Source organism: Phytophthora infestans, genomic scaffold, assembly GCF_000142945.1.
Source record: "Phytophthora infestans T30-4 supercont1.35 genomic scaffold, whole genome shotgun sequence".
NCBI lineage: Eukaryota > Oomycota > Peronosporomycetes > Peronosporales > Peronosporaceae > Phytophthora > Phytophthora infestans.
In genome coordinates, this window is record NW_003303724.1 from 869,958 (window position 1) to 889,629 (window position 19,672).

Consider the following 19,672-nt stretch of genomic DNA (forward strand, 5'->3'; position numbering starts at 1 on the left):
CTAGAACTATTTCCGACGAGTGGAAATGGAACCTGACCCGATAATCAGGCCTGACCTGTATACGACCCCGTTAAAATTCTACCCCCCCTGTAATGGCGAGTACTGCATTCAGTTCGGTAATCTCGCCAAAACGCAGGATCTATAGACGAAAACGATCCAGGCGGTTGTTAGACTACCGTCCTGATGGCACAAAGTCAGCACTGAAGAGCGTACGAGCTACTCACTCTAGCTTTTGCCTGCTTTTTCAAACTCAAATTATTGCAACGACGTTGGTGGAGAAGACTATTGCCGTGATTAAAGAACCACCTCGAACAAGGGATAACTATGTCCAAACCTAAAATGGATGGCGACTACCTTGCAGCAAAGACGAGTACTGCAGCTGGGTCATGGTCAAGTGAAGCTTCCTTCAAAGAACACAACGAAGACCTTGACAAAAAGAATCCACTCAATACTGCTGGGTTTCTGTCAGTCGCGACAATGTGGTGGATTCATCCTCTGCTCAAGCGCGGCTACCAGTCACCTCTAGACGAGAACAGTGTCTGGGACCTCCCCACCGATGACCAAGCTCGTCCACTTCAAGTAAAATTCGACAAATCCTATGAGCTCGAGTCAGAAAAAGTCGTTGGGAAATCCAAAAGAAATGGTTCACCCAAACGTCCAAACGTGAATCGAGCCATCTGGGAGAGTGTCAAACAAACATGGGGGATCGCGCTCGTGCTTCACGTGGCAAGTGCTGGCCTCATTCTCTTCCAACCGTTCTTGATCAAGGCCATCTTACAAACTATCAATGGCGAAGAGAATTCGCTCGGCATCTCGTCAGGATACGCTTTGGCTGTCTTTCTAGGTAGGCTGCACAGCTTTCATTGGAGCTACAACAGTCAACGCAGGACAATTCCTCACGACCCGCGTTGCCTGTAACGCGCGCATGATTTGCATCAACAGCGCGTTTCGGAAGATCCTACGCCTCTCCGCTATAGCTCGACGAACGATGGATACTGGGGAGATAGTGACGTTTGTGGGGGTTGACAGTGACCGAGTTCTCTCGGCATACAAATTGGGTATGTGGTGCACTATTTCGCCACTCATGTTGATGGTCGTGGGGGTTCTGATCGGCACGCAAATGGACGTGATCGTCGCTCTTGTAACTTCAGTGGCGATCGCAGTAATCATGTACACCTCGCTCTTCATGTCCAAAAAGATTGGTGATTATCGTCGTCAAATCTCTCGATTAAGTGCGAATCGGTTGAAAGTTACGAGCGAAATGTTACAAGGCATTCGGGATGTCAAGTTCTACAGCTGGGAAGGCTTCGCCTTAGATTTGATTGGCACCGGGAGATCGCACTACTGCGCAAGTACAACTACGTACGTCTTGCCAACACTGTACTGATGTTCTTGGCCCCAACGCTGCTCAACTTGGTGTGTTTCACTACGACGATCCTTCTGGGTAACACTCTCGATATCCCGACAACATTCGCTATCGTGGCACTAACAAATGCGTGTAGAACACCGTTCAGCATCTTCGCAGACGCCTCAGTTGCTGTTGCTGAAGCTATCACGTCAACGAGTCGGCTGTCTGACTTCCTTGGCGCTGGAGAAACTACCGGCAATATCACGCAACAAGACGTCTCTAAACGTAACATTTCGCCTCACATCTCAATGGAAAGTGCAGATTTCAAGTGGGAGGAAGACGCGACCACACCAACGTTATCTAACATCAGCGTATCACTCCAACCTGGCTCTCTCACTGTCGTAGTCGGCTCCGTTGGTAGTGGTAAGTCCAGCCTTGTTAACGCTATCCTCGGTGAGATGCTCCAAACCCGTGGTAAGCGTCCCGTTAATGGTAACATTGCCTATGCCAGTCAGCAAGCGTGGATCCAGAACCAAACTGTACGTGAGAATATTCTCTTTGGGGAAAGTTACGAAAACGAACATTGTCAAAATGTGGTCGCTGCTTGCCAACTCACTCCAGACTTCAAGATACTTGAACACGGAGATCAAACGGAGATCGGAGAGCGTGGCATCAATTTGAGTGGCGGTCAGAAGGCTCGCATCGCTGTGGCTCGTGCCATGTATCGTGCTGCTAAGTTCGATTTTGTTGTACTGGATGACCCTCTCAGTGCTTTGGACGTGCATGTGGCGAATGCAGTATTCTCGGACGGTCTTATGGGGATAGCGAGTCGAACAACGAGGTTGTTGGTGTTGAACTCGCACTACCATTTGTTACAACACGCCGATCGAGTGTTGGTCATGTCTGACGGGCAGATTGTGGGGGATGGCACGTTGACGGAGCTACAAGACCAGTTCACGCTCTTGCGTTCTTCGCCACGACTACGTCGCTCCAGCATCGAAGAAATAGCACAAAATAAGGATTCCAGTATCGAAGATGGCAGGAAATCCACCCAGGCGAGCCTTGTGGTGACTCATGATGGCAGTTAAAGCACCATCTTCTGGAAAACTAACGACGACAGAAGAGCGACTTGTGGGGGCTGTCAAGTTGCAATCGTACGTCGACTATCTCGCCAGCTCGGAATGGGATGGACGTGTTCTTGTTGGGCTCATGATCGTGTTGTTTACTATTGCTCAAGTGGTGTTGTTCGGGTGTGATTGGTTCCTGAGTCAGTGGTCCCAAGATTCGTTGGGGCTCAGCCAGATGAGCTCACTAACAGTATATATCGGGATTGTCGTCCTAGCAGCTCTCCTGTCCCTGGGTCGGTGTCTCTTCTTCATGACCATCTGCATGGTCTGTTCACTGAAGATCCACTTTAAACACCTGCAGAAGGTGATGGCAGCTCCGATCACCACGTTCTTCGATGTCACACCCATCGGTCGGATCTTGAACCGGTTTTCTAGAGATCTCGACGAGGTTGACAACCCTTTACCGTACTGGGGTCTGTGGCTGGTGCTGTGCATTTTCCAAGTGGCTTCTTCCTTTATCGTCTGTGCGTTCGTGAACCCATTCGTACTGATCGTGTACGCTCCAGTCGGGTACGGATGCTGGTTCGCTGCCAATGTTTACCGAGCTTCCGCTCGAGAGCTGAAGCGTCTGGACGGAGTCACCCGATCACCTTTCCTTAACTTAATGTCCGAGACCATCTCGGGTATCGAGACTGTGCGGTCGTACAAAATGGTGGACGCCTTCGCCTCTCGATGCGAAGAACTGCTCAACAGAAACATGAGGATTTTCTTCCTGGCGCAGGTATCAGGTCGCTGGTTCGACGTGGGATCCGACTGGCTCGTATCGTTGATCATTGGAGCTGTGGCCGTTCTTGCGATTGCAGCCAAGTCCACTGTGGGTGCATCGGTTGCAGGTCTCGGGTTGACGTACGCAGCTCAGTTGTCATCCAGTTTCCAACGGATGACTACACTTGCCACTAAAGTCGAAAGTAGCATGACGAGCTTCGAACGTATTGCTCACTATGGATCACTTGATGAAGAAGGGTACGAGCGTACACCCTCCAACAAATCTACGCTATCTCCTGCTTGGCCGAAGACTGGCGACGTCGTATTCGAGAACGTCTCCATGAGGTATCGAGAAGACCTCCCACTGGTGTTGAAAAGTGTTTCTTTTTCTGTAGCTAGCGGGGAGAAGGTTGGTATCTGTGGACGTACCGGGTCCGGAAAGAGCTCACTTATGAGTGTACTTTTCCGAGTTGTAGAGATCCCAACGTCCGGTCGCGTACTCATTGACGGAGTGGATATCTCTACCGTTACGGTACACCAATTGAGATCAAAGCTGACGATCATTCCGCAAGATCCGATGCTTTTCAGCGGGTCACTACGTTTGGACCTGGACCCGTTTGCTGACAAGAGCGATGCGGAGTTGTGGGAGGTTCTGCGCAAGGTTCATTTGGCTGATACGGTGTCATCGTGGGGAAAAGGACTCGACTATGAGGTAGCGGAGAAGGGGGACAACTTGTCCGTGGGGCAACGTCAATTACTGTGCATCGCTCGTGCACTGATCCGAGACAGTAAAGTGATCGTGATGGATGAAGCGACAGCCAATGTGGATCAGGAGTCGGATAAGTTGATCCAACAGACGATGAAGGAGAGTTTTGGCGGGGGTGACAGCACTGTGCTGTGCATTGCGCACCGTATCGAGACGATCATGGACAGTGACAAGATTTTGGTATTGGATGCAGGCCACGTGGTAGAATACGACACGCCAACTGTGTTGTTGCAAAAGAAAGCGGGTATATTCAAGTCTCTTGTAGCCTGCGGAAAAAAGTGATTAGTATTAATAGTCTTTTAGTTTACAATCATGGCTTGCATTTGTACCATGACTATGTTAATTCTAGGCGTATCTAAGGACGGTTATGGCAGTGCTGTCGGGCATATTTGGTGACGAAGTACATGGTAGATTCGGTCACTACTGACGTTATGGTGCGCTAAATAATTTTCTTTAGCGAAGCACGTCGCTGGTAATGGTCGTCTTAAACGATAACGCGGGAGTATTTTCTTCTACCAAAGTACAAGTAAATAAAAAATTTAGTTTCGAGTAGTGCGACTGCTGTCGTGAATGAAGCATTGATATCCACGATAGATCCTCTATTCTTTAAGCGATTTACTGGTGTTAGCGCGTTAAATGAACTCGAGAGCGAGAGAATTTCATCTTCAAGATCCCATAACTCGAGTGCCGAAGGAAACGAAGACATCTCGATTGAATTGATCGCTAAAACCGCCGGTACGGTAGAATCGAGCAACAGAAACTGGGTCGGCCCCACCATCGGTCAGTCAGATCGTGGCGAGTGGGCTTGCAACCGCAGAGCGCATATCATGGACAGCTGTCCAGTTGGCTTTGACTACTATTGGAAAATGTGTTGGACGCAGTGCCCACTCCAGTATCCCGTCCAGTGTGGTATAGAATGCATCCGCCAGAATGACGACTGCGGCATGAAAGTTTACGCGAAATATGTGAGCGTGGTGCAGACTGCGATATCTGTGGCCACTCTAGGACTTTTCGGGCATTTCACCGCAGTCGCCAACGGCATCGTCAATGGCGCGAAGTGCCTGCGATCCATGATCGGTAACATCAAGATTCTCAATAGCTACATTCGTGGTTTTAAAGAGCACCCACAGATTCCTTTCGACAAAGTAATGGCTTTACTGTACCACACAAGTTTACCGTAGCAGGATTAACCACTATTGTACTATAATCAGTAGTGCATGTATGATCATTACGTCTTATTTTTGATTCGTCACACTCAGATCATGTGATCGTAAAATGTACCAAAGCGCTAAGGCTAGTAATCACACATCTAGGTGCAAAATGATCAAACGTGAATGAAGAGTCAACTTTGTTTCGTCACGCTCAAGACCATAACACATTGGAATCAATAATCTAGTCGTGATTCATGACGCACGAGGAATCTTTGATTCCACATTTACCTTCACGATTTTATATTCGGTATTCGAGTTACATAAATAGGAACATGATGATGCCAGCATGCTGCCACTATCAGCGAATCTTCACCTCCTCGAGAGCATTCTGAAGTTCAAAATGTGACGAAGCTGCTAGCACATTGATCCAGTAACATCCAAGTAAATTATCACTTCGTGATTTAAGCCAGCTTTGAAGAACTTCCATAATGCAATTTCTCTACCGTGCGTTGTTGGTGCTTGCGGCTTTCGTCCTGGATTCTACCTCAGCGGATGTGATAGCCAAGGTGGTTCACCTAAGTATCCTACGCTTCACTCGCCCAGTCGAGGAGAACCTGATCAAACGGCACTTGAGAGTTGTGGACGACAACGAGAGAGGATTTCCAAGGGGTCCCAGCCTAGAAAAGATCACAGAAACGATCGAATCTGTGGCTAAAAAAATCTGGCCGAAATCGAAACCTTCCCAAAGCGATGTCCCGGACGAAAAAGTCTCGCAGTTGCTCGGTGCAGCAAAACCAGTAAGAGCTTCGGTTGAAGCTGCTGCCAGGTTAAAGTCTCTGCAGACCCAACGGTGTCTTGACGAGGGAAAATCAACACGAGAAGTATTTCAGCTGCTTGAACTGAACAAGTTTATGGTGCCTTACTTTAAAAGATTGAAGGCATCGGTTTTGGTCAACCGCACCTCGACGCCTGGGTGAACTACGTAGACGATTCCAGCGCAATGAATCCTACAAAAAAATAGTCGATTATCCCCACCTTGAGGACAATTTACAGTGACACGGAGCTGTCAAGGGCTCTTGAGCTGGCCGAGACGTACTCAGCCACAAATGCACTCGCCATGAAGTTAAGGAAGGAGCAAATCCAGAGGTGCTTAGACGACGCCCAAACTCCGAAATACGTCATCGATATGTTCATGATCGATGCCACAGTGGATTGGATACTAACACACCTGCGTGTTGTCACCGGATGGCTCCAGTAGCAGCAGCTAGCGAGGTTCAAGCTCACTATCAGCTGGTATTCCAATCTACGTGCCACAACTTAAAGGTGGCCAACCGGAACCTGCTAAGAGGATGCATTAAGAGAGATCAAGTTGTCGTGAGTTGCGGCGCGTGACGCGCCGGCGTGAAGCTCGCGCGTTCAAGACGAATTCAGGCACGAGGTAAGTGAAATGATTGCACAACAGTTCCAGCTTGGCCGGCCGAGCCGGACTGGTCGTAGCTGGGGAGTACAGGAGTTCGTTTTCTTTTTAAGCTTCAGTAAGCGGATTGAAATCCTCTTGGGGGCTCATCTTATCCAGACATGGACGGCAGGCGAGGAGCGACGGAGATCAACGGACAGGAGGACAAGACAGTGAAGTGGATAAGTCAACATCCACCTTCGAGCAGCTGCCACCTTAAAGGAGCAACCGGTTGAAGATCCAGACGACCCGGTATACTCAAGGCAAGTGTGCGGCGAATGGCGATCTTCGTGAGGCGTCGCTGTTGCTTGAATGAGGGAGCGGGAGACCAAGTGCATGTGGTAGTAGAGGGAAAGCCTCAGTTCGAGATTAGCAGAGAAGCAGGCAAACGCTTCCAGAGAGAGCCACGAGCGTATTGGTCTGATACGTTTCGCGCAGAAGACAAGTTAGCCAGTGTCATCGCAGTGTTAGTCCTTGAGTGTGAGGGTTTCCCAAGAGTGTGTTAGAGAGACGGGTATTGTAGCCCCGTAGGATCGTCGGTATCAGCAGCCCGCAACGTCGTGACGTATCTCCAAAGAGAGGGTAGTGGAGTTAGCCCCCGGTACTAAGAGCCTTCGGGATCACGCGCGAGCGATAAGGCAATAGATCTCGACGGATTCACTTACGTGCACGCGGCCTAGGAACTCAGTTACCATTTGCTGTGCGTGTGCTAGGATAGCTGTAGGTGTATTTTAGGGCAGCGGTTTCTGTGGCCACCGGACACCGTCTTCTGATCAGGGACAGGACTGGCAGCTACGTGACGTGGACGACCACCTCAACTGACAGACCACGGTGATCATTGACTCAACTGGTTAAGGCGCGCAGTGAGCTACGACCCGAAGTTCATATTTCAAGAAGCTTACTCTTCCTCAATTTCATTCATTCTGTCTTTTACTACATCTACAACAAGTGGGACGATAAAAAATACTTCTTTAGCTCACTTCGCTCTGGCAAGTGGAAGCGATGAGCAGTCCAGTTCACGGGAGCCGTGACTTGGCCGAGGGGGCACCTCTTTCACCCCGAATGGCCGTGGATGATGTGGTAGTGGCGCAGCGTCAAACCCGAACGTTCGAGTCGTCGCTGTCGCGCAGCCTCCAGGCGGAATCGGAGCAGAAGGTCGATGAAGTTGCCAAGAAAACTGAGGCAGTCCAGCACTTACGGTCTAGCAACTCAACCGGTTTCAGCAGCAACAGGAGTCATTGGGCATCGAAAACGGCTGAGTACTTGCAGCTGCAGTACGAGAACCAAGTTGAGCTGAACGCCAAACAGACTGCATTGAGCGCGCAGCTCGAGGAGCAGCAGAGGGCGCGATTTGAGCAGTACCAGCTGATGCGGGAGGCCGCAGAAATAGTGGGACACCAAGGTCGTCAGATCGAGGATCTGAAGGTAGAGGTACTTTCCCCACGGGGGCAGAGCCGCTGGGGCTGGTTTGCCCGGAGTCTGCTCGTGAAGCTGATGGTGATGAAGCTATGACGTGTGGAGACCTAAGTGAGAGCCGAGTCGAGCCGACAATCACCGTGGCGACGTGCTCGAACATGCCGTCGCCTCCTGTGTACCGAGGAGCCACAAAGAAGGAGAAGAAGGCGTTTATGGATAGTTATCTCATATACAAGCGGAGAGTCACCGCGCTACATCAGGGTTCGGCCGGAAGGGTTTTTGTGATGCCCTTGAGCGCCTGTATCGAGCATCGGACACTAATCCGAATAAGTATGTATGCGATTGGTAACGCCGAGTCGGAAATCACCGAAGATGAGTGGAAGTAGTATTTCCTTGAAGCAAGGCGTTCGGAGGTGCAGGACCCCGCGCGATTGGCAGAGGCCATGCGGGCGCTGTCCATGGATGCATCCCTACCGGATGCAGAATCACGTGTGATGAAACTGGTGACAGACTTTAACGAGATTCTCAACTCGCAGGATATGGATGACTTCCCGCTGGAAGAGCCCAAAATGGCAGTGAAGTTCTTGTGTGCAGCCCTGAAGCCTCAAGCCCTCAAGCAGACGGTCATTACGGAGCTGAAACGCATAGTCCACAAGTCCACTAAGAAGTCGGTATAGGTGTTTCTGGATTGGCTCAAGTCTCGAGTATCGGCGTTTTTGCTTTTTGAGTCCGCAATTCAGCACACGGTTTCGTCTACCCCAAGTGGAGGTGCTCTATCGAACCTAGGCAAGACTAATTTCAAGCCACAGAATACGCGTAGAAACGACCGGTTTCAACGAGCTCCAGGTGAAGCAGTCTCTAAAGACGCAGTCCCGCGCCGGGGGTCTCCTCCAGGAACGTCGTCGGCTACCAAAGTACCGGGGCAACCACGCAAGTGCTTTAAGTGCGGTGATGTAACGCACGGGGTGTTTCATTGTCCGTTGGCGAGTGCCACTGAAGCCAAGGAGCTGTATGAAAAACACCGGAAGCAGTCGAAGACAGTGAGCGCTGTCGCACTAGCTCCACAAATTCCTGCGGTACTCAGTAAGGTGCAGACTACTCCACACGCGCGGCGCCCCAGTCTGCTACAGTGTATGGTTAACGGGGTGGTAGAAGCCAAGGCTAAACCGGACAGCGGAGCGGAAGTGTCGGTTGTATCGCCTTGTTTACTCCAGGAACTCAGTGCGAAGGGTCAGTGGATGAATTGTCGGAACCTTACACGAAGCGATTCGATCGAGGGCATCACCAAGGAACCGATGATTATCACTCAAGAGGTCAAGTCGGATCTGCAGTTTGCTACCGCCAATGGGAATTTGACGCTAAAAACACGTCACCTGTTGGGTGGTGGGTGCGGGCCTTCCCCCTGGCATGGGGGATATTATTTTAAGTGAAAGCGTCAAGGGACGACTAGGCTACAATCCTCAAGAACTTCTGGATAAGGCACGACGCGTGAGTGGAATATACGACATGGATGACGGCTCCGAGGTGAGCGGTGTCCGACGGGCCTAGCATATGCATCAACGGGTCAGCAACCAGCGACTACGCTGGAGGAGCAAGGATTGCAGGAAGTGGAGGAACAATGCTGTTTTCCAGAAGTAGATTTCGCTCAGGACCGAGAGGATGAGCGTGCAGTCGAGTGGAGTATGCTGGAAGCTAAGCTGGAGGAGGCTGCGAAGCTGGGGTGCAGACTTGCTTTCCGCACTGAACTAACCCAAATCCTCTTGGAATACCGTGATGTTTTTCGCATTAAACTCGGGCGGGACCCTCCAGTCGACATGCCGCTCCTGAAAGTGACTCTAAAACCGGACGCTGTGCCATCGAGGTGTAAGGCTCGGCGGTATCCGCCAGAGCACCGGGTATTTGTGAAGAAATATGTCCAAGAACTCATTGATGCTGGACTTTGCTATCGCAATCCTCACAGCAAGTGGTGTTCCCCTCCTCTGATTGTGAAGAAAGCGCATCCGGGTCAATTTCGCATGACAGTGAACGTTCGTCACGTGAATGCTCAGACAATTAGGCTTCTCTGGCCAATGCCCATTCTGGAAGTAATCACGGACTATCTGGATGAATCAGAGCTCTATTTTCTGCTGACTTCTTTAAGGCGTACTGGCAGTTTCTGTTGTCACTCGAGTGTCAGGAATTATTTTCTTTTCTTACGGACATGGGAATCTTTACGCCGACACGCGTCCTTATGGGGGGGGTCAGACAGCGTGGCCTACTGCCAAGCCATAGTCCAAGAGATGTTCCAAGACTTCTTATACAACGGGCTGTTAATCTGGCTGAACGACCTACTGGGTTACCCGAAGTCAGAGGATGGTTTGCTTACGCTGCTACGAGGAGTTCTTTGAGTGTGTGCTACCAAGGGATTAAAGTTGAATCCCTCAAAGTGTTCTTTTTACCTGAAGGAAGCAAAATGGTGTGGACGCGTGATCTCAAAACATGGAGTCCGCCACGTTCCGGAACGGATAAGAGCTCTTCAAGAGCTAGATGTACCCGCTACCGGTCAGGATCTGCAACAATTTGTGTGTGCGCTAAGCGGGATGAGGATGTCCACCCCTGGCCACAACAAGTTGACGCAGCCTCTGATGGACCTCTTGGAGGAAGTATATCGGAAGGCTGGTGGACGCACCCGTCGCCAAGTTTTACAGGTAAAATTAGCTGACGTTGGCTGGACATCCGAACACACACAGTGCCTCCACGCCTGTAAAGAGGCATTCGGCAACGCAGTGGAACTCGCTCATGCCAAAGCGAACTACCCACTCTCGGTATTTACCGATGCTAGCGAGTCACATTGGGGAGCAATTGTAAGTCAAATTCCACCGGACCGCATAGACCGAATTTGCTCGGAGCAGCATCACGAGCCGCTGATGTTTCTTAGCGGAACCTTTTCAGGATCTGCGCTGTCATGGACCATCGTGGAAAAATAGGCTTTTGCTATAGTGGCCACCAGTCAGCGTGCGGATTATCTCTCGCATCGACAGGGTGGATTTACGTTGTACACGGATCATCGCAATCTCCGGTTTATCTTCAATCCATTGAGTGTCCCCAGTTCCGTACCAAGATACACCGCCGACAAGTTGCCGAGATTGCCCCTCCTACTAATGGCGTACGAGTATGATATTTGCGATATTGCGGGCGACGAGAATGTCTATGCGGACCTCTTGTCTCGCTGGGGATCGACGCTTCAGAAGATACGTGCAATTCACCTCGTCCCTTACGAGTACTCCCCAACTCTTAATGACGATTTCCAATGGCCTTCAACGGCTGAAATTCTCCAGTGTCAGCTGAGTGAGCCACGGCCAGACGGACTCGCACTCAGTCCAGATAATCACGCTGTTTTGCGCGTCGCGGACGGATTCCGGGGTCGGCTTGGTCGCTGCAACTCCGGCTGTGTATCGTGGGCCACTTTGGAGCTGCAGACCGAAGGGGTATGGATACAACGCGGTCTAGTATTGCGGCGCGATTCTGGTGGAACGACCTGGCTGCAGATGTGGAGTTTTTCGCTTGTCGCTGTCCTCATTGTGCTAGTGTGGTGGGTGGACCTCCAATACCACGACCGCTTGGTGAGCCTATGCATGCTTAACGTCCTAACGAGCTGATCCATTGGGGTTATCACGGCGTCAAGGTGCTGGGCGGTATCTTCAATCGCTTATGGGGGCGTCCAAGGGCGACGACAAGTACATTCTGGTTATCAAAGATGACGCGTCTAAATTCGTGTGGTTTCTCGCTGTACCGGACGCAACAGCAGAGATGACATACTCGTGCCTCATGGAGTGGTTTGCGACCTTTGGAGTGTGTTCAACGTGGGTCAGTGATCAAGGAACACATTTCAAAAAGGAAGTGATCAAGTCGTTGCAGCATGTCCTTGGTGCGCACCATCATTTTACGACCGCTCGATGTCCTTGGGCCAACGGTACAGTAAACGTCGTCATGCGCGAGGCACTACGTTGTTTCTGCTCTCTCTTATCCGAATGGAAGATGTCACCGAAGGAGTGGCCTTGTCTCACGAAAGTGGTCCAATTAGTGCTAAACCACACTCCGGCCGCGTCCCTCGGCGGCCAAGCTCCTGTGACTGACATGACGGGCCTACCAGCTATGTCTCCTTTAGATGCGATCGTTCTACCTACGCCGCTCCAGCACACGACATTGTCCGCACTCGAGGCGCTGCGCCAGAAAGCATTTGAGGACCTGCGAGTGGCTTTGGATGAGATGCACAGAATGGTGAGCGCTGCAAGCAGCGCAGCAAGGTCTAAAGGCCTTAAAAGTCATCGCAAGGCTGAAATTGTTATAACACAGTATCACGTCGGCGACTACGTTCTCTATGCCGACGTTTGGGCTCACACACGCGCAAAACTGAGTGTTAAATGGTGTGGGCCGGGTTAGGTCGTCGAAGCCACGTCGGCGTGGATTTTTACTGTGAAGAACCTGATCACTGGAGATCTCCGGGATGTGCATGCTTCGCGTCTCAAATTCTACAGCGATAGCTCGCTGGACGTTTCCGAGGTGTTGCTACAGCATATCGCCCACAACAGCGAAGGTCACGTGGTGGCCCAACTTCTCGATTCTCGCTACAGCGCTGCTGAGAAGCGTTTTGAAATGCGTGTGACTTGGCGTGGACTCTCGACGGCTGAGGACTCTTGGGAGCCTGCGATCTCTCTACTGGAAGATGTGCCCGTGATGGTTAAAAAAGTCATTCGCGACCACCGCCGAGCAGCAAAACGAAGAAACTCGCTGCCAGTTTGGATCTCCTATCGTTGCTTTAAGATTAAGCCGTTTCGGAGGGTGGTGTTGTCGCCGGATGGCTCCAGTAGCAGCAGCTAGCGAGGTTCAAGCTCACTACCAGCTGCTATTTCAATCTACGTGCTACAACTTAAAGGTGGCCAACCGGAACTTGCTAAGAGGACGCATTAAGAGAGATCAAGTTGTCGTGAGTTGCGGCGCGTGACGCGCCGGCGTGAAGCCCGCGCGTTCAAGACGAATTCAGGCACGAAGTAAGTGGGATGATTGCACAGCAGTGCCAGCTAGGCCGGCCGAGCCGGACTGGTCGTAGCTGGGGAGTACAGGAGTTCGTTTTCTGTTTAAGCTTCCTCAATTTCATTCATTCTGTCTTTTACAACACCGACAACAAGTGCGAAGATAACACTGCGATTCATCGCTTATCCCAAGTACGTAGACGATTTCAATCTCCAGTATCCTACTCCGAGAGCGTCGATGGAGCCACCTATTGCAGCTCACTACGGCGATGATGCTTTATTTGCCATGCTTGAAGCGGCCAAGAAAGTCCAATTAACAGAGAATGTCGCCTCCAGATTGCAGGCTGAACGGATTAAGAGGCTGTTGAGCAGCGATCGCTCCCCCACGTATGTCTTCAAGGCGTTCAATCTTCACAAGGCTGAAAGCAATATTCTAAGCACTCCGATGCTCAAAACGTGGTTCAACTACCTCGAGAGCTTCAACAAAAAGAAGACCGACAAAGAAACTTTGCTGGCTCCAATTCATAGATATTACCACGATCATGGAGTGGCAAAGATAGTCGCAGAAGGTATGAAGAATCCGAGCGCAGTAGAACTCTCAAAGCAGTTGCAGAATCAACGATACAGGCGTTGGATGCGTGCCGAAAGACCTCCGGAAGATGCTTTCAGCGTGTTCATCTTAGGGAAGCCTGGAGCAGATGACATTATCCGTATCGTTGAACGTCCGGACGGCACCGTATATCGCCTACATCTTGACAAGGTGCCGGATGATCTTCTTTCCAGTCCCGATTTTCAGCTTTGGGCTAAGTACCTTGACGATTGGAACGCCAAGTACCCCGACCAAAAACAGGCCATGGCCAAGATTCTCCGAAGCTACTTCACTAAGGACGCTCTAGCTGAAATGCTGACGGCGGCACGAAATAGTCCTAGTACGCATAAAATAGCTTCGATATTGGAAAATGCACTGTCAGAAGTTCGAGCGTATGCCAAGACACGCCTGCTGGAAATTTGGCAGGATCGACGCAACTTGCGCATGAACAAATGAACATGTACACGAAACGGAGTTAATTGTAGCAGAAGCGCTAGCGTTTTACGAAGAGTATCTTGCGTCTGATACGATGTAGCCTCTGACGACTCTGCGAGCATCAGCCTACATTTACCGGCTATAATAAATTAAGTTCGATCAACAAAGATAGCTTCTTTTATTTTCTTAGTAAAGGTTTCTTCATAACTTTAATTTCTTAAGCATGTGAGGGCGAGCTTCGTGTCCGGAAATATAAGCGGGCTACCTGTCTAAACCGTGTCCGAAAGTACTAGCGGGCTATCTGTCTAAAACGTGTCCGAAAGTATTAGCGAAGACCTATCATTTTACAAATTTTGTAAGCCGGGTGGCTTGAACACTTGTACGTAAACCTTGTCATTGCCCATCGAATGGTGCTACAGATAGCGCGTAACTCGGCTTTGGCTCAGTCAGAAATTGTAGGAGCGTACTTAGCCGAAATACAGCGGTATCTTTTAATGACTCGAATTTGTATGGGAGCCGCGTCATTGTATCTTTACGACCAAGTGGACGAACAGCCCAATACTTCCTCCATTCACTAAAGGGACCATTGGGATCCCGCCCTCTGCGACTAAATTTCCTATTGCAGAGGTTAAATAGGCTTTCATTCAAGTCACCGACCTTGTAGTGCTTTCAAATCCTGCCGATAAATGCATATTTACCGACAATGAACCTGCAGCCAACACCATGTCTGCATGACGCCATTCTCCTTCCATGCTCGCATGTTAAAGCTACAGTAAGATGGAGCACCATGCCAAGACACTTACGCTACTCTTGTGCAGTCTTCGTGTACGGTAGCTATAGTTGTAGGGGCGCGGCGGCTCGAATTTAGTGGGGATAGCTGTATTCTGGGGACCAGCCTGACGTGAATATGCGATCATTTGTAAAAAAGGGGTACGTACAGAATGCTCATGTTTCAAACGTTTTATTCGACCAATCCAGACGATACGTATCGGCTAATTTGCTGTGGTATTTGTCGAAAGTGTCTATTTTGCTTTTTGAGGGCCCATCACCTTCTCGACGTTTGGCAGGCTTTCCTGGCGGCGCACTTCGGTCGAATCAGTGGGGGCTTTTCCTCCCAGAACTCAACCGCTATTGGGCCGTTCTCGCAGGCAATACAGCGCCGCACGATGTCCCGCTAGCTGATTCTACGGAATGTGTAGCCGTACTGCAGCTTCCCGCAGCAGACGCAGCGCGCCCAGGAATCCGTCGTAGACCGCTGCGGGCTCAGAAGAAGCGGGTCAATCTTCGCCTCGCATTGCTTGCACGTAGGGCCCACCATTATGCAAACTGTGAGTAAGTTAGTAAATTTTATTTCTTTAATCAATTACTTGCGTCCAAACATTAGTCAATAGCAAGGAAAAATAAGGCTGGTATCTATTATTTACAATTATTAAAAAAATGATTTTTAAAATTTTGGTTTTGCTATACTAATACTTTTATCATATTTTCAAACAAATACATACTTTACAGGCAATAAAAGTGACTAAAAGACGAATGTACCGTGCGCGCATGCATTCGTCGGGTGCAGTGCACGGGAGCAGATAGCGCAATGACCGTGCAGCCGCGCGCCTTCATTGCACGGTGGCAGTGGTGAGTGTCAGTGAAGTAAAGAAGATATATATTCGCAAAGTCCCTACAAAAAGCGCTGGTCGTGAAGCCTACTTTAGTATTAAAAAAATACTATCGTCTCTACTTTAGAAAGTCTGTGGAAAATAGCATCGCCGAGCTCTTACAATTGCGGCTTGTGAAGCTTATATTAGTAATATTAATACTATTAATATCGTCTTTATTTTGAAAAGTGTGTGGAAAATAACATTCCAGATCTCTTACAAAATACTGGTCTGTGAAGTCTACATTAATAATAATAAACATCTCTATTTGAGAAGTGTGCAGAGCGCTTAGAAAATAAAGTGGTTACTGTGCCCGATTTGCAGTACATACGACAGGTTTTGCGTAGCTAAATGTAGATAATCAATCATCTGCGCAGCTCGCCTGGCTGTTTGCAGCCAATCGATGCGTTTCGTGCTCGGCAGAAATGTTTACCTTACGTCCAATCGCGGGGGAGAGAGGCGGTCTGATCGTGCAACAGATCCAGTCAGTGTCGCAGGTCGGCTGGTATTGCCCAATCAGGGCGCGAGTTAATTGTGTCACGCTTTTGGATATATTTGTAATTTTGGCATAGTTAGGTCGAGTCAGAAAGGTAGGCGCGGTCGGTAAGATGGGACGAAGCTGTATTAGCCAGGCCGGCTGTAGTCATGCGAAAAGGCAGGAAAAAGCAGCAAGACGGGGAATGCGACGGACTGACGGGCGGACAGACCGACAGGTTACAAGGTTAGAAGCGGAGCGACTAGCGGTCTGGGCGTCCGCTCTGCGGACGCTAGGGCATGGTTGGTTGGTGTAGAGAGGGCTGACCACCTCAGCTGCGCTGCGGTCGGCTTGGCTTGTTTAACTCAAAGCAACATAAAATATATATTCCGTGTTCTACTTATGTTATGATCCAAAACAACACCGCATACAATATCCTGAGTGCTCACATATTATGGTAGACATGACCAGGGTTTAACGTGATCTGCAAGATGAGCACCATCTTACCCGGGAGGTTTCGTCTATAGTCTCATTTGAGCCACAATGACGCCAATCGGAGGCGCGCGTGGTTGCAAATGTAATATATGCTGTTCAGAAGACGGGTCAGTATCCATGATGCTACGGAATTGGCATAGATCGGTGAGAACCCCTAGTTTGGGGGTCTAAATACGCCTACTCAAACATAATACCATATGTCACGTCATCGCGGTGAGGCAGTCGACACCATTTCTTTGATTGCGACGGTCTATTAGAGCAAGGTTTGGTCAGCCTTCCGCGCGAAGTATCTTGTAAGACAGTTTTTTTTGCTAATGATCGCCACAAACAATAATATTATGCTTTGCAACAGTTACGCTGAGCTCTTTATGATAATACTGTAGCGTCTTTCCACTATTTTCCGCATGCATTGATCTTACTTGCATAGCTGACACACTTACTGATTTATTTGCATAGCTACTAACTGACAGAGTGGTGTAACTCTTTTCCGAGTGGCATTTACTGGTTCCGATATGTAAGAAAAACATACGAAGCCACATGGAGGTAGGCAGATTATCATATCGTAGTGGTGTTTAGACGTGAATCGAATAGTAGTTCATGTACATTAGGTGACGTACTTCCGCTGCCAACTTATCAGCTCGGTGTGATGTATCCGTGCATATATTGCGAGGTCGTTAATGAGTGTATATCACGCGCTCGTGATATCTAAAACCTATGTATAGGATCACTGTCGCTTTCTCGGTACATTTGCGTCGTCGTGCTGGCTTACTGTGCCTACGCTTCTGATGTATCAGTCTGTATGACCAAGCAGGTCACTAACTGGTCACAGGCCATACTGCAGCGATACTGGCAAGCTGATCGCGCGTCTGTCACCTGTATTCAGCGCAGTATCTACGCGCGCGGCGGGTACACCTTATAGCCACCCGCGACTAAGCCGAGCTCTTATCTCGACCATTATGGACAGGGCACTAAAGTATAGTACTGCGTACAGACAGTTCAACTTACCACACCCACCGGTATTGTTTGCGCTACCGCACACGTGCTCGTATCTATTTAGACAGCAACTTAATCGTCGCGTGTAGTGCTCACTTGATGCTGTAGTTTCAATTTGTGAGCGCACATTAATGGAACATACGCTGTGAGCGCTGATGTCACAGATAGTATGGTTTGCATAAATCCAAGTGAGCGAGTGTACTCTCGATCTATTGTTACGCGGAAGCAGATAGGGACGGCCAACTTGAAAGGGTACACAGTAGATACCAGGCGCTAATTAATATTTGAAACGCGCTACCCTCTGTAGGTGCGTCAACACGCTTGGTAGCGCCACAGTCAGCTTTCAGTATGTGCGACCCCAAGCCTCACACCGTCCGCCAGTATACAAAACTATGCGGGGTAAGGGGCTATTAGGATGTATATCCAAATCACCTGCTCTTCTGCTGCTTCTTTCGCACGATGTACTTGGCGTTTCGGGCGGTCAGCTTGTGAGGGCGGATGTGTCTATTTTTCTTCTTGGGGTACCAGTCAGGACCCATTGCCTTCTTGACGTTTGGCAGGCTTTCCTGGCGGCGCACTTCGGCCGAATTAGGTGCTGGAGGCTTTTCCTCCCAGAACTGAACCGGTTTTGGGCCGTTCTCGCAGGCTATACAGCGCCGCACGATGTCTCGTCCACTAATTGTACGGAATGCGTAGCCGTACTGCAGCTTCCCGCAGCAGACGCAGCGCGCCCCGGCATCCGTCGTAGACCGCTGCAGGTTCAGCAGAAGCGAGTCAATCTTCGCCTCGCATTTCATGCACGTAGGGCCCACCATTTTGCAAACTGTGCGTATGTTAGCAAAATATTTTGTTTTAACCAATTACTTGCGTCCAAATATTAGCCAATAGCTCGGAAATATAAGGTTGGTATTTATTATTTAGAAACATACTAAAAGATTGATATTTAATGTTTTGGTTTTGCTATAATAGTACTTTTATACTATTACCAAATAAATACATACTTTACATGCAATAAAAGACTATGTACCGTGCGCGCATGCATTCGTCGGGTGCGGTGCAATATTATAAAATACTACTTTAGAAAGTGTGTGAAAAATAGCATCGCCGAGATCTTACAAATGCGTCTGTGAGGCTTCCGCTAATAATATTAATACTATTAATATCGTCTTAACTTTGAAAAGTGTGTGGAAAATAACATCCCAGAGCTCTTACGAAATACTGGTCTGTGAAGTCTACATTTATAATAATAGATATCTCTATTTGAAAAGTGTGCAGAGCTCTTAGAAATAAAAGTAGTTACTGTGCCCGATTTGCAATACATACGACAGGCTTTGCGTAGCTGAATGTCGATAATCAAGTATCTGCGCACCTCGCCTGGCTGTTTGCAACCAATCGATGCGCTTCGTTCGCGGCAGAAGTGTTTGCATCACGTCCAATCGCAAGGGCCAGAGGCGGTCTGATCGTGCGACAGATCCAGTCAGTGTCGCAGGTCGGCAGGTATTGCCCAATCAGGGCGCGAGTTAATTGCGTCACGCTTTTGGATATATTTGTAATTTTGGCATAGTTAGGTCGATTCAGAAAGATAGGCGCGGTCGGTACGATGGGACGAAACTATATTAGACAGGCCGGGTGTAGCCATGCGAAAAGGCAGGCAAAATCAGCAAGAGAGGTAACGGACGGACTGATTGACAGACGGACGGACGGACGGACGGACGGACGGACGGACAGACACGCTACAAGGTTAGAAGCGGAGCGACTAGCGATCTGGGCGCCCGCTCCGCGGACGCTAGGGCATGGTTGGTGGGTGTAGAGAGGGTTGACCACCTCCGCTGCGCTGCGGTGAGCTTAAAATTTCTACTCAAAGCGAAGCAACATATAATAAATGTATACTGTGATCTACGTATATTACGTTCCAAAACAACACCGCGCACAGTATCCTTAGTGCTCACATGTTATGGTAGACACGACCAGGGTTTAACGTGACCTGCAAAAAGAGCACCATTTTACCCGGAAAAGGTTTTGTCTATAATCTCGTTTGAGCGCATTGCTCCCAAA

General features: G+C 49.4%; 2 protein-coding genes across 2 annotated transcripts; both read left to right on the forward strand.

Annotated features, from left to right (window-relative positions):
- Positions 1–477: 477 nt before the first annotated feature.
- PITG_15276 (ATP-binding Cassette (ABC) Superfamily) lies at positions 478–4,228 on the forward strand (the record flags this gene model as incomplete). The annotated part of the gene is made up of 6 exons (XM_002898673.1): positions 478–844; positions 888–1,132; positions 1,199–1,282; positions 1,336–1,564; positions 1,688–2,332; positions 2,439–4,228. 6 exons carry the CDS (start codon positions 478–480, stop codon positions 4,226–4,228), a joined length of 3,360 nt encoding a protein of 1,119 aa, XP_002898719.1.
- Positions 4,229–5,585: 1,357 nt separating this feature from the next.
- On the forward strand, positions 5,586–6,074 carry PITG_15277 (secreted RxLR effector peptide protein, putative; the record flags this gene model as incomplete). The annotated part of the gene is made up of 1 exon (XM_002898674.2): positions 5,586–6,074. The coding sequence occupies one exon, from the start codon at positions 5,586–5,588 to the stop codon at positions 6,072–6,074; it is 489 nt and encodes a 162-aa protein (XP_002898720.1).
- Positions 6,075–19,672: the final 13,598 nt, after the last annotated feature.